This window comes from Quercus suber, unplaced genomic scaffold, assembly GCF_002906115.3.
Source record: "Quercus suber isolate HL8 unplaced genomic scaffold, Cork oak 2.0 scaffold_4, whole genome shotgun sequence".
Classification (NCBI taxonomy): domain Eukaryota; kingdom Viridiplantae; phylum Streptophyta; class Magnoliopsida; order Fagales; family Fagaceae; genus Quercus; species Quercus suber.
In genome coordinates this window covers 1,460,495-1,471,898 of record NW_027069470.1, presented here as the reverse complement: position 1 = coordinate 1,471,898, position 11,404 = coordinate 1,460,495, and the positions used below count along the sequence as shown (strand labels likewise).

The 11,404-nt window shown below is 46.5% G+C and overlaps 1 protein-coding gene across 1 annotated transcript; it reads right to left on the bottom strand.

The window, feature by feature from the left end:
• Positions 1-9,779: 9,779 nt before the first annotated feature.
• Positions 9,780-10,850, bottom strand: LOC136065902 (uncharacterized). Its single transcript, XM_065769730.1, has one exon. The coding sequence runs from the start codon at positions 10,848-10,850 to the stop codon at positions 9,780-9,782; it is 1,071 nt and encodes a 356-aa protein (XP_065625802.1).
• Positions 10,851-11,404: the final 554 nt, after the last annotated feature.

The following is an 11,404-nucleotide window of genomic DNA, read 5'->3' as shown; positions in this document are numbered from 1 at the left end:
CCATCCACAAGTGAGGTGCGGTCAAGAATGAGGGAAAACAGCACCTTATAGGTGTGGTGCAAAAATACCCCCAATAACCAGCCGCACCATATTGCATCGACCTAGTACTAAGAACGAAACCAATCATTTTGAGCTAAACTATGATCACAAACTGATATAGTTATTAGTTTGTCATTCGAAGTTTCATAAATTGAAGGAGGGTTTAGTGTACATTGTTTATGTTGATGTGAGTGAGACCTTCAGAATTTCATGGTCCTATTTTCCTCTTACTTGTTGCTTGGTGAGGACCTTCAGGATCATTCTCCACCTACACTAAAAATCGATTGGTGCCTTGATCTGATAATAAATTGCTATCATTAGGAGCGGATGCTATAGCGGTTATAGTTTTGGGGTTGTCAATACATTTTTCCCATTTTATTTTGAGATGTCTTTAATGAAGTTCTCTTGGAAAAATCCAAAAATAAATTTCTTTATATACCATTTACTTTATTTAAAAAGTCAATATTCACTCTCAATAAAATATAAATTAAAGAGGGTGGTTTTGGAAAGTTAAACATATTTATGTAAAAAACAATGCATTAAATGATGTTCATTTTAAAATTTAAATTTTTATATTAATATATTTGAGTTTGACTCCGTTAATAGTTGAGTCAAAACTTAGGCTTTGACTTAACTCATGGTACTAGTTCAAGGCCTAGGCAACTTAGGCCCTCACTTGTCCCAATTTTTAAAAATGTTTTAAGGCCCCTGTTAAAGAAACAAAAGATGTCAAATTTTTTTAAAAAAATGAAAAAAAATTTAGAATGATAACTAATTAGGTAAATTGCAAAATACACTCTTGAAGTTTGAGGCTACGTGGATTTTACACCCTAACGTTTGAGAAATTGGTTTTTACACCCTGATGTTTTATTCCGTTAGCAAAACTCAACCCTCTATTAGTGACTTGCATATGTGGTTGCTAAGGGACAAGCTGACATGTTGATGTGTAAATTTTATTTTATTTTTTATTTTATTTTATTTTATTTTTGCCAAATTAGCTTTACAACACTGTTTCAAAGAAAGAAAAATCACTTGTAGATTGAGACAGCACCGTTTCGCCCAAACTCAAAGCACAAAACCATTACTCTTACAAGCTACGACCCGTTTTAGCACACTGTTTTACATTCCCAAAATCCCTAAACCAAACCTGTTAAGTCACAAACCCAGCCTTAAGCTCCATCGGTAACGGCTCCAAATCGGGTCCAAGACGGCAGCGGTGAGCTTCTCTTCTCTTTCTCTCTGATGAAGTTGAGAAACTTACCAGTGAGTCACACGATGCCTTCACGCTCGTATGTTAACATACACAAGACAAAGGAGAAAACCTATCAAAGGGCACCGGTGTGGTGCTGGCCAAATACCCTCCGAAGGTCAAGTCAGAAAGTATTCTCACAACTCTAGAGTGCTAGAGAGGGTAAAATAATGCGTACCTCTATTGATGAGAGTATTGAGGCTTTTATAGTAGTCGAAAGTTTTTCCTCTTAGACTTGGCATCCAAGTCTTTTCCTTGTAGGAGTCCTCCTTTTTAGAGTCCGAAACGTGGTGGACAGATCTTCTCCTTATGGGGAAAGTCTTTACCAAATATATGAGATTTCTAGAGTCCAAGTAGCGCAAGGACTCTGTTTAGGACCTTACGAGAATGGGCCAAAATATTTCCTCTAAGGGGTCCAACAGGCCCATGACCAATCAGCCCATCTTTCTTCGCTCCGTCCATATCAGGTCCATCCGCATGAGATCCATCCACTTAAGGCCCCGTGCAAATGATGGGCTCGTCTATCCTTACGTCCGCGGACTGTAGCCGGCCCGTACGATCATAATAGGCATCCTAGCGTGTATTTTCTCCCTTTCAGTTGCCCCCTCACCCAATGGGCGCGTCATGCATAAGAGAACGGACCCATGGGGTGACGGATTTAAAATCTCGATCATGTTTCCATGACACCTAGGTCCGTGAACTTTCATCCATACACTGCTGGATCAGAAGTTAACACATTAATGAGCTGCGCCAAGTGTCATCCTGTCAATGGCCATTATTTTGGAATGAGGTGTCGCTTCGTCTTCCGTGCACATCCCTTATAAATATCGACCCCTTCGCCCCTCATTTTTCCACTTGTTACTGGAAGAAATTGTCAGAGCGAGTCCGTCACACCTGCCAGAGAACAGTCCGTTCACTAACATACCCGTCACCTGCCACATCTTGCTTATTTCGATCTTCTGGTGAGTTGTTTCCTACCCGTCCTCTTTTAATTTTCTCTCTTATTTATCTCTTTTTACACTTTATGCGCCCGTCGTTCTTTCCAAACCCGTCAGAGTCTTAGGTTTTGTCATTACCTGTAGGCCATGTCAAGTGCGTCGAGTAATTAGTCAGTCGTCCACGACAGGGCGGACTACGAAGAGGTATACCCATCAGGTTCCAAAGACCACGACGTCCCGAGCGAGGAGAGTAGTCCGTCATCATCCTCCTCGTCCTCAACAAATGAAGGCTTGGAGATGATCGAGATACAAGAGGGTTCAGCTGATGACGAAGAGCCAATAGTTAGGTCCGTCGTGGAAGATGGACTTAGGGAGTTCATCATGCTCCCAGAGTGGATGGTACACGCCTTCACATCTATTATCAAGGAAGGCCATTTTAACACCCTTAGGGCCCGTTACCAAATCCCGGACTACATCCCACTCCGTCTACCCTACATGTCAGAAAAATATTATTACGAAAGAGTTGATGGAGTAGGTGTGTACGAACAAGTGCTTAAGGCTGGCCTGAGATTTCCGTTAAGTTCGTTACACCGCGAACTCTTAAACTACCTAGTTATATCCGTCAGCCAGGTGTCTCCTAATGCCTGGAGAGTTTTCATCGCGATGGAGGTTCTGTACGGAGCCATGTCGGACGGGGGGAGAAGGCTTACGATAAAAGAGTTCCCCCATTGCTACCGTCCCGACGAGATAGATAAGTCGAGGGGCATGTATAGCTTCGTCCCTAGGAGCCCCGTCCTGAAAGTTATTTTTGAGACCCCGGACTCAAATAGAGACTGGAAGAGCCGCTACTTTTTCATAGAAGGAGATAATTGGATGTGTCATCCAGGGGAGATGGACTTCATGCCCGTCGACACAATTTGGGGCATTTTAAACCCATCCGGTATGGCCCGTTGTAGATGACTCCGTGCAGCTTAATGATTTTTATAATGTTTCTAACGTTCGTCCTCTTTGATGCAGTTCGACGGCATCCCTAGATTTCACTTGAGGAATTCAGTTTCCTTGAAAGAATTTTTTCAAAGACAAAGCCCGAGGAGCGAACATGGGCCAAGCTCGTTAACCTCAACACCATCTACTGGTATTGTGACGGACCCGAGCCAACCCCGGCGGCATTAAAGTACGAGAAGCCGACCCGTCTACGTGAGTCTGTCGACCCTTATGACCTGTTTTTACCGTCATTATCATTATTATTTCTTAATTCGTCTACCTTTTTCTGATATGGAGGATGCAAAAAGGCGAGCAGCTATAAGACTCCAGGCCGCGAAGAACAAAGGGGCTGGAATAGACCCCATGGGGACGGGCTCTAGCAAGTAGAATCTGAAGAGGAAATTGCCTGCGAAGGGTAACCGTCCACCAAAGCAGTCCAAGGTCCCCCTGGAGCCGGTCGTCGGCTTGATGGCTGAGGGGAATAAGTCAGTCACTCCGGCTAAACACAGTGTGGGCAAGGGTCTAATGACGGGTCCATCTGGTAGCCAAAAGAAGCCACCCGTCTTGCGTCGTGAGGACTCCAAGTATGCCCTGGAGAGGTTGTCGTCGATCATTACTACCGACGACTACGAGGACTTGGGGAATCACTCAACGAAGGCGATGGGGGAGACGGGTCTCTTCAACATTGCTCAGGTAATTACTTCGTCGTCTTTGGTTCATCCGTTCATCATTTTCTACCTTTAAACATTTTACTTATGCATTTTTGTTGTCCTTCAGGCTATTATCATGATGAAAGGCATGATGGGACGGTGTCTCAATCATGAGACGACCATTGGCCGAATTCGTGAGAAAGCCAAGGTGATGGAGGAGAAGCTGCTTGATCTCAGGGCCTGGAAGGTCGTCCAGGAGAAGAAGCTAAAGATGGCCGAGACGGCCCGAGACAAGTCTATCCAGTAGACGGACCGTCTGAAGAGAGCCCTGGTGGAGAAAGACAATGAGGTTCGTCAGGCCAAGGAGGATGCTATACGCGAGTACCGCGACTCCAACGCCCTCATTGCGAAACTGAGTCTTGTTTATAACGATGGGTTCGACGATGCTCTCCGTCAGGTGAGGGCGTTGTACTCGGATATAGACTTATCCACCGTCACTGTCACTGCCCCCGAGCCGTCAACCGTCCAGCCCGTTTAGTCGGAAGATACTGATGCTCTTTTCGACGAGAACGTCCCTGTCCACGAAGCTCCTATAGATCAAACTATTGCGGACAGCCAGGCCAAGGATATTGGGGATCGTCCAGCTGAAGAGGGAGAGGGAGCAGATTTGTAATAATTTAGTTTTGCTAATTAATCCTTTTTTTTTTTTTAAGTGTGGAACAATTTTTAATACCCGTCATGTTTATGGGGTTTATATATACATTGACCGTTTAGTATGTTTACATTCGGCAAGGTCCGTTGACCTTTGTTTTATCTTTGTGAAATGCATGTGTTTTATTTTAAAGCATATTTCATGTTAAGATGAACTCCGTTCTGCTTATACAATTCCTCCATTCATTAATCGTTTAACCAAGGGTCGTCATCCCTTAAGATGATTTGTGGAACTTATAGAAATATCATTTGTTTTAGAATGGTCCGTTTAGTACATGGGTTTAGCCTGAATTCTAAATGCTATCACCCTTTGAGATGACCCGTTCATCTTGTGTTTGTTATTTTTGAGCCCGTCCATTGTGTAGACTTAGCACATTCCATCCTCTTTGGATGATCCGTCCAACTTGCGGACGTTATTCTGGGTCCGTCCATTAAGTGGACTTAGTAGTTACCATCCATTTAGGATGATCCGTCCACTTGTGGATGCTATTACTTGTCCGTTCATTATCTGGACTTAGTAGCTACCATCCTTTTTGGATGATCCGTCCATCATGTGGACAATATTACTGATCCGTCCACTATTTGGACTTAAGGTTTTCATCCTCTTGGGATGATCCGTCCATCATGTGGACAATCTTACTGGTCCATCCATTATCTGGACTTTAAGGTTTTCATCCTCTTGGGATGATTCGTCCATCATGTAGACAATCTTGCTGGTCCGTCCATTATCTGGACTTAAGGTTTTAATCCTCTTGGGATGATCCGTCCATCATGTGGACAATCTTACTGGTCCGTCCACTATCTGGACTTAAAGGTTTTCATCCTCTTGAGATGATCCGTCCATCATGTGGAAAATCTTGCTGGTCCGTCCATTATCTAGACCTTAAGGTTTTGATCCTCTTGGGATGATCCGTCCATCTTGTGGACAATCTTACTGGTCCATCCATTATCTGGACTTAAGGTTTTCATCCTCTTGGGACGATCCATCCATCGTGTGGACAATATTTTTAACCGTCTAATATTGAATTAACTAGATTAAGCAGGAAAAATTTAGTAGAGTCTGAAAGAAATCTTTATAGGAAAAAGGGTGTCTGCCCCCTTGGGCTTTAAAAAGGCACTGGTAGAGAGATTTGTTCAAAGTAAAGGTAAAGAAAAAATAAATGGAAATAGTTGTTCAAAGCAAAACTACTGAAAACTTTAGAAATAAACTGGAAAGTTGGAGGGGTTGATGCCCTTTTATGTCGTCTTTATTGTTAGTATCTCCGTAGGTGCTCTATGTTCCACGGGTGTTGCAATTTTCGCCCGTCCATGGTTTCGAGGTGGTAGGTCCCCTTCCTCTACCAAGACGAGATCTTGTAAGGTCCTTCCCAGTTTGGGCCAAGTTTTCCTTGTGAAGGATCTTTAGCCGCTCCCATTACCTTCTGTAGCACAAAGTCCTCGATCTGAAAGTCTCTGTGTCTGACTTTGGAGTTGTAGTACTTTGCCACGAGGTTTTGGTATCGAGCCATCCTTTGTTCAGCTGTAGCCCGGACTTCGTCGATTAGGTCTAGCTGTAGCTGCAAAGCCCCTTCGTTCTTGTCTTCATTGTAGCTCTCCACTTGATAACTTGTAAGCCCTATCTCTACTGGAATGACAGCCTCACTCCCATATGCTAGCCTGAATGGTGTTTCTCCCGTGGGTGTTCTTGCCGTTGTGCGATATGCCCACAAGATACTTGGTAACTCATCGGGCCAGATGCCTTTTGCCCCCTCGAGCCGGGTCTTGATGATTTTGAGCAGGGACCAGTTCGTGACTTCAACTTGCCCATTCGCCTGCGGATGTGCGAGTGATGAGTAGTGATTTCTGATGCCTAATTCTAGCAGAAATCTTGGAATGCCTTATTGTCAAACTATTTTCCGTTATTGGAGATGAGTACCCTTGGTATCCCGAATCTGCATATGATATTTCTCCATACAAAACTCCTGATGTTTTTCTCCGTGATAGTCGCTAGAGCTTCCGCCTCCACCCACTTAGTGAAGTAGTTGATTCCTACCACTAGAAACTTCAGCTGTTGTGCAGCCGTCGGGAGAGGGCCCATGATGTCTAGCCCCCATTGGGCGAACGGCCAAGGGGCCGTCATGGGTGTCAGTTCTTCGGTTGGTTGCCTAATTAGGCTACTGAACCTTTGACATTTGTCGCAAGTCTTGACGTAGGCTTGTGCGTCCTTCTGCATTGTAGGCCAATAGTATCCTGCCCGGATTAGTTTGTGTACTAAAGACCGCGCCCCCGAATGGTTTCTGCAGATACCCTCATGGACCTCTCTCATTACATAGTCTGCTTCCTCGTGGCCCAAACACCTTAGGTATGGTCATGAGAATCCCCTCTTGTATAAGACATCATTGATTATTATGAATCGTGAAACCCGGACTTTCAGTTTTCTTATTGCGTCTTTGTTGTCTGGGAGCGTGCATTCCTTCAGGTAGGCCGTTAGTGGCGTAGTCCAATTGTATTCTGGGTTTACTTCCTGCACTTCTACCCTACTATTAATGATTGAGAAATTTTGGATGAACGACAATACCTGATCGGGAGCCATCATGACCTATGCAGAGGCGGCTTTCGCGAGCCGGTCAGCACATTCGTTCTCTTCCCTTGGGATTTGGACGAATGTGACCTGGAGGGTGTCGATCCGTCTCCTGACCTCTTCCAAGTATTTCTTCATCTTTTCCCCCCTACACTCGTAGGCCCCGCTAATCTGACTGACTATTACCTGCGAATCGCAATGTACAACCATGGCCTCAGCGCCTGCTGCTTTCGCCAGGTCTAATCCTGCCACCAATGCCTCATATTCGACCTCATTATTGGTTGTCGGGAAGTCCATCCGAATCATACACTCGATTTTATCTCCGTCAAGGGTTTAAATTACTACCCCGGCGCCTCCAGCTTGCCTGTTTGATGATCCATCCGTGTGGATGCTCCATTATCTGAGGGCTTGTGGCTCTTGCTGCTCCGTTTGTGTGTATTCGGCGATGAAGTCCGCCACTGCTTGGCCTTTTATTGCGGTTCGCGGTCGGTAATGTATGTCAAATTCGCTCAGCTCTATCGCCCATAGGGCCATTCGTCCGGCTGCTTCGGGGTTGCTCATTGCTCTTTTTAGGGGTTGATTTGTCAGGACGATGATGCTGTGGGCTTGGAAGTACGGTTTCAGTTTTAGAGCTGTGGTTATTAGTGCGAAGGCGAGCTTTTCCATGTGGGGGTACCTTTCTTCAGCCCCCCGGAACCCCCTGCTTATGAAATAGACGAGTCGTTGAGTTCCTTCCTCTTCTCTTACTAGGGCCACTCTTACTGCCACCTGCAAAGCTGCTAGGTATAAGTAGAGGTCTTCTCCTGGCTTGGACGGGCTGAGCAAGGGTGGCGAGGCGAGGTATTTCTTCAGATCTTCAAATGCCTTCTGGCACTCATCCATCCACTCGAATGATTTCTTTAGGACGCGGAAGAACAGTAGACACCTGTCCGTTGCTTTTGAGACGAACCTGTTCAAAGCAGCAATTTTGCCGTTCAAGCTCTGTACGTCCTTTACTGTCCTTGGCGGTTCCAGCTCCATGATGGCTCGTATTTTCTCTGGATTGACCTCTATTCCTCTTTGGGATACCATAAAACCCAAAAATTTTCCCGCTATTACTCCGAATACGCATTTGCCCGGATTCAGTTTCATGTTGTATGACCGTAGGGTATCAAATGTCTCCTGGAGGTCGCTCAGGTGATCTTTTTCGAGTGGGCTCTTGACCAGCATGTCGTCGACGTAGACCTGTACGTTCCTCCCTATCTGGTGTGCGAACATTTTGTCCATTAACCTTTGGTACGTTGCCCCAGCGTTCTTGAGTCCGAATGGCATCACCTTATAGCAAAAGAGGCCTTGGCTGGTGACGAAGGACGTTTTCTCCTGATCAGATTCCTCCATCTTGATCTGATTATAGCCTGAGAAGGCATCCATAAAACTTAGGAGCTGGTGTCTGGCCGTGGAGTCGACCAACGCATCTATCCGCGGGAGGGGGTAGCTGTCCTTTAGGCACGCTTTGTTAAGGTCCGTGAAGTCGACACACATTCACCACTTTCCACTAGCCTTCTTGACCATGACCACATTCGCCAACCACTCCGGGTAATATACTTCCCTAATGAAACCCGTCTCAAGTAGTTTTTCGACCTCTTGCACTATTACTCTGTCCCATTTGGGAGCGAACACTCGCTTTTTCTGCCGGACGGGTAGGGTTGAAGGGTTCACGTTCAGCTTGTGTACTATGACAGAGGTATCGATCCCGGGCATGTCTTCGTGGTTCCATGCGAAACGTCTTGGTTCCTCCTGAGGAATGTTATGAGGGCCTGGCGCACAGGCTGGCAGGCCAATGTTCCTATTCTGGTCGTCCGCTCTGGTTTTGATTCGTTGAGCGTTATCTCTTCTAGCTCTTCGACCGGTTCTGCGACCGTCCGCTGCTCTTCTATGCACATTGTCTGATGATGATCTTCCATTTCTAGCATGGCAATGTAGCATTCTCGGGCGGTTGCCTGATTCCCTCTCAATTCCCCAATCCCATAGTCCGTTGGGAACTTGATCATTAGGTGGTATGTTGATGTTACTGCTTTCCATGAGTTAAGTGTGGGCCGTCCGAGAATGCCATTGTAAGCGGAGGAGCAGTCCACCACGAGGAACATTACATTCCTAGTGAGCTCTTGCGGGTAATCGCCCACCGTTACAGGGAGTGTGATGGAGCCTATTGGGAATACCTTTGTCCCTTCGAAACCGACAAGTGGAGCACTCGCCGGCATCAATCGTGCTTTGTCTATCCCCATTTGCTGTAATGCTGGATAGTATAGAATGTCTACTGAGCTGCCGTTGTCGATTAGCACTCGGTGGACGTTATAGTCCCCCACACGTATGCTAATGACCAGCGCGTCATCATGCGGATGATGGAGTCTCCTTGCGTCTTCAGTGAATCCAATGATAGGGCTCTCCACCCGTGTGGTATTAGGCCTAGAGCCTGTTAGATGGACGTTCAGGACCGATCTAAGGTACATTTTTCGAGCTTTTTTGGAAGAATCGGTAGCCGCGGTCCCTCCCACTATCATCCTTATGTCTCCAATGGGGGGTCTAGGACGCTCGTTATCCCGTCGGGGGGCCGGCTCTTGGCGATTGTGATCCGCTCTCTCTTTGTTGACGAACTTCTGCAACTTCCCCTATCTAATGAGGGCTTCAATCTGCTGCTTCAGGTCATAGCAATCGGCTGTGTCGTGGCCATGATCTCGGTGGAAACGACAATATTTGTCTCGCGGCCGTTTGCTTAGGTCGCTCTTTAGTTTTCCCAGGAATGTCAGTGTCTCCTCGTCTTTAATTTGCATCAAAACTTGGTCAATTGGGGCGTTCAGAGGGGTGAAACTTGTGAACCTTCCACCTGGGGGCTTAGGGCGCCTTTCGTCCCTTCTGTCCCCTATCCTTGGTCTTTTCTGCCCTTGATCTTGACGCACGTCCACTTGGCGTTCCCTTTTCTTGGGCCTTTCCTCCCGTGCCAGTAGCGCGTCTTCCGCGTTCATGTACTTGGTGGCCCTGTAGAGTACCTTTGACATGGTTTTGGGGTCGTTTTTGTATAGTGAAAACAAAAACTTACCCTTCGGCAACCCGTTCGTGAAAGCTGCTACCAGTATTTTGTCGTCAGCTTCATCGATCGAGAGCGCTTCCTTATTGAAGTGGGTTATGTAGGATCTTAGTGTCTCGTCTTCTCTCTGCTTGATGCTCATTAAGCATGCCGTGGACTTCTTGTACCTGTGTCCCCCTATAAAGTGCGAGGTGAACTGAGTGCTTAATTCTTTAAAAGTGTTGATAGAGTTCGGCGTCAGCCGACTGAACCAAATCCTCGCGGGACCCTTTAGTGTGGTTAGGAAGGCCCTACACATGATTTCGTCCGGTACCCCTTGTAGATGCATCAAGGTCTTGAATGTCTCCAGGTGGTCTAGGGGGTCCTTGACCCCATCATAGCTCTCTATTTGTGGCATCCGAAACTTGTGTGGTAGGGGGAAGGAATTGACGAGGCCGGTGAATGGAGAGTCAGTCCGGTTCACTAGGTCGTCCAGGTCGCTGGACACTCGTCCCTTTAGGGCGTTCATCATGACTTCCATCTGTTCTTTCATCGCCTGCATCTCCGCGAACATAGGCGGAGGAGTCGCATCCATGAGGGATAGGAGGCTCGTGTTCTGTCGTTCTGGCCTGCTTAGGGCGTTGCTCCCTTCAGGCCCTTCTCGGTCTTTTTGCATGGTGCTGGTACCTTCCTGATCCTCCTTCCGGTTGTGGGGTGCTGTGTTTCTTTGACGCAGCTGTTCTTCTAGGTCATGATTTTGTTTGGTGAGACGCTCCACGGCCGCAGTGAGGGTCCGAACCTATCTTTCGAGTGCGGTTGTGGGTAGTTCCTCTCCTTGGATGTCGTTGGTTGTTGCCATCAAGCAAGTGAGCACCATGCAACCCTTCTGTCTCAGGGATGAAGCAACGTCTGACCGCTTTCTTCTTACGTTCCCACAGACGGTGCCAACTAATGAAGTTGAGAAATTCACCAGTGAGTCACACGATGTCTTCACGCTCGTATGTTAACCTACACAAGATAAAGGAGAAAACCTATCAAAGGGCACCGGTGTGGTGCCGGCCAAATACCCTCCGAAGGTCAAGTCAAAAAGTATTCTTACAACTCTAGAGTGCTAGAGAGGGTAAAATAATGCGTACCTCTATTGATGAGAGTATTGGGGCTTTTATAGTAGTCGAAAGTTTTTCCTCTTAGACTTGGCATCCAAGTCTTTTCCTTGTAGGAGTCCTCCTT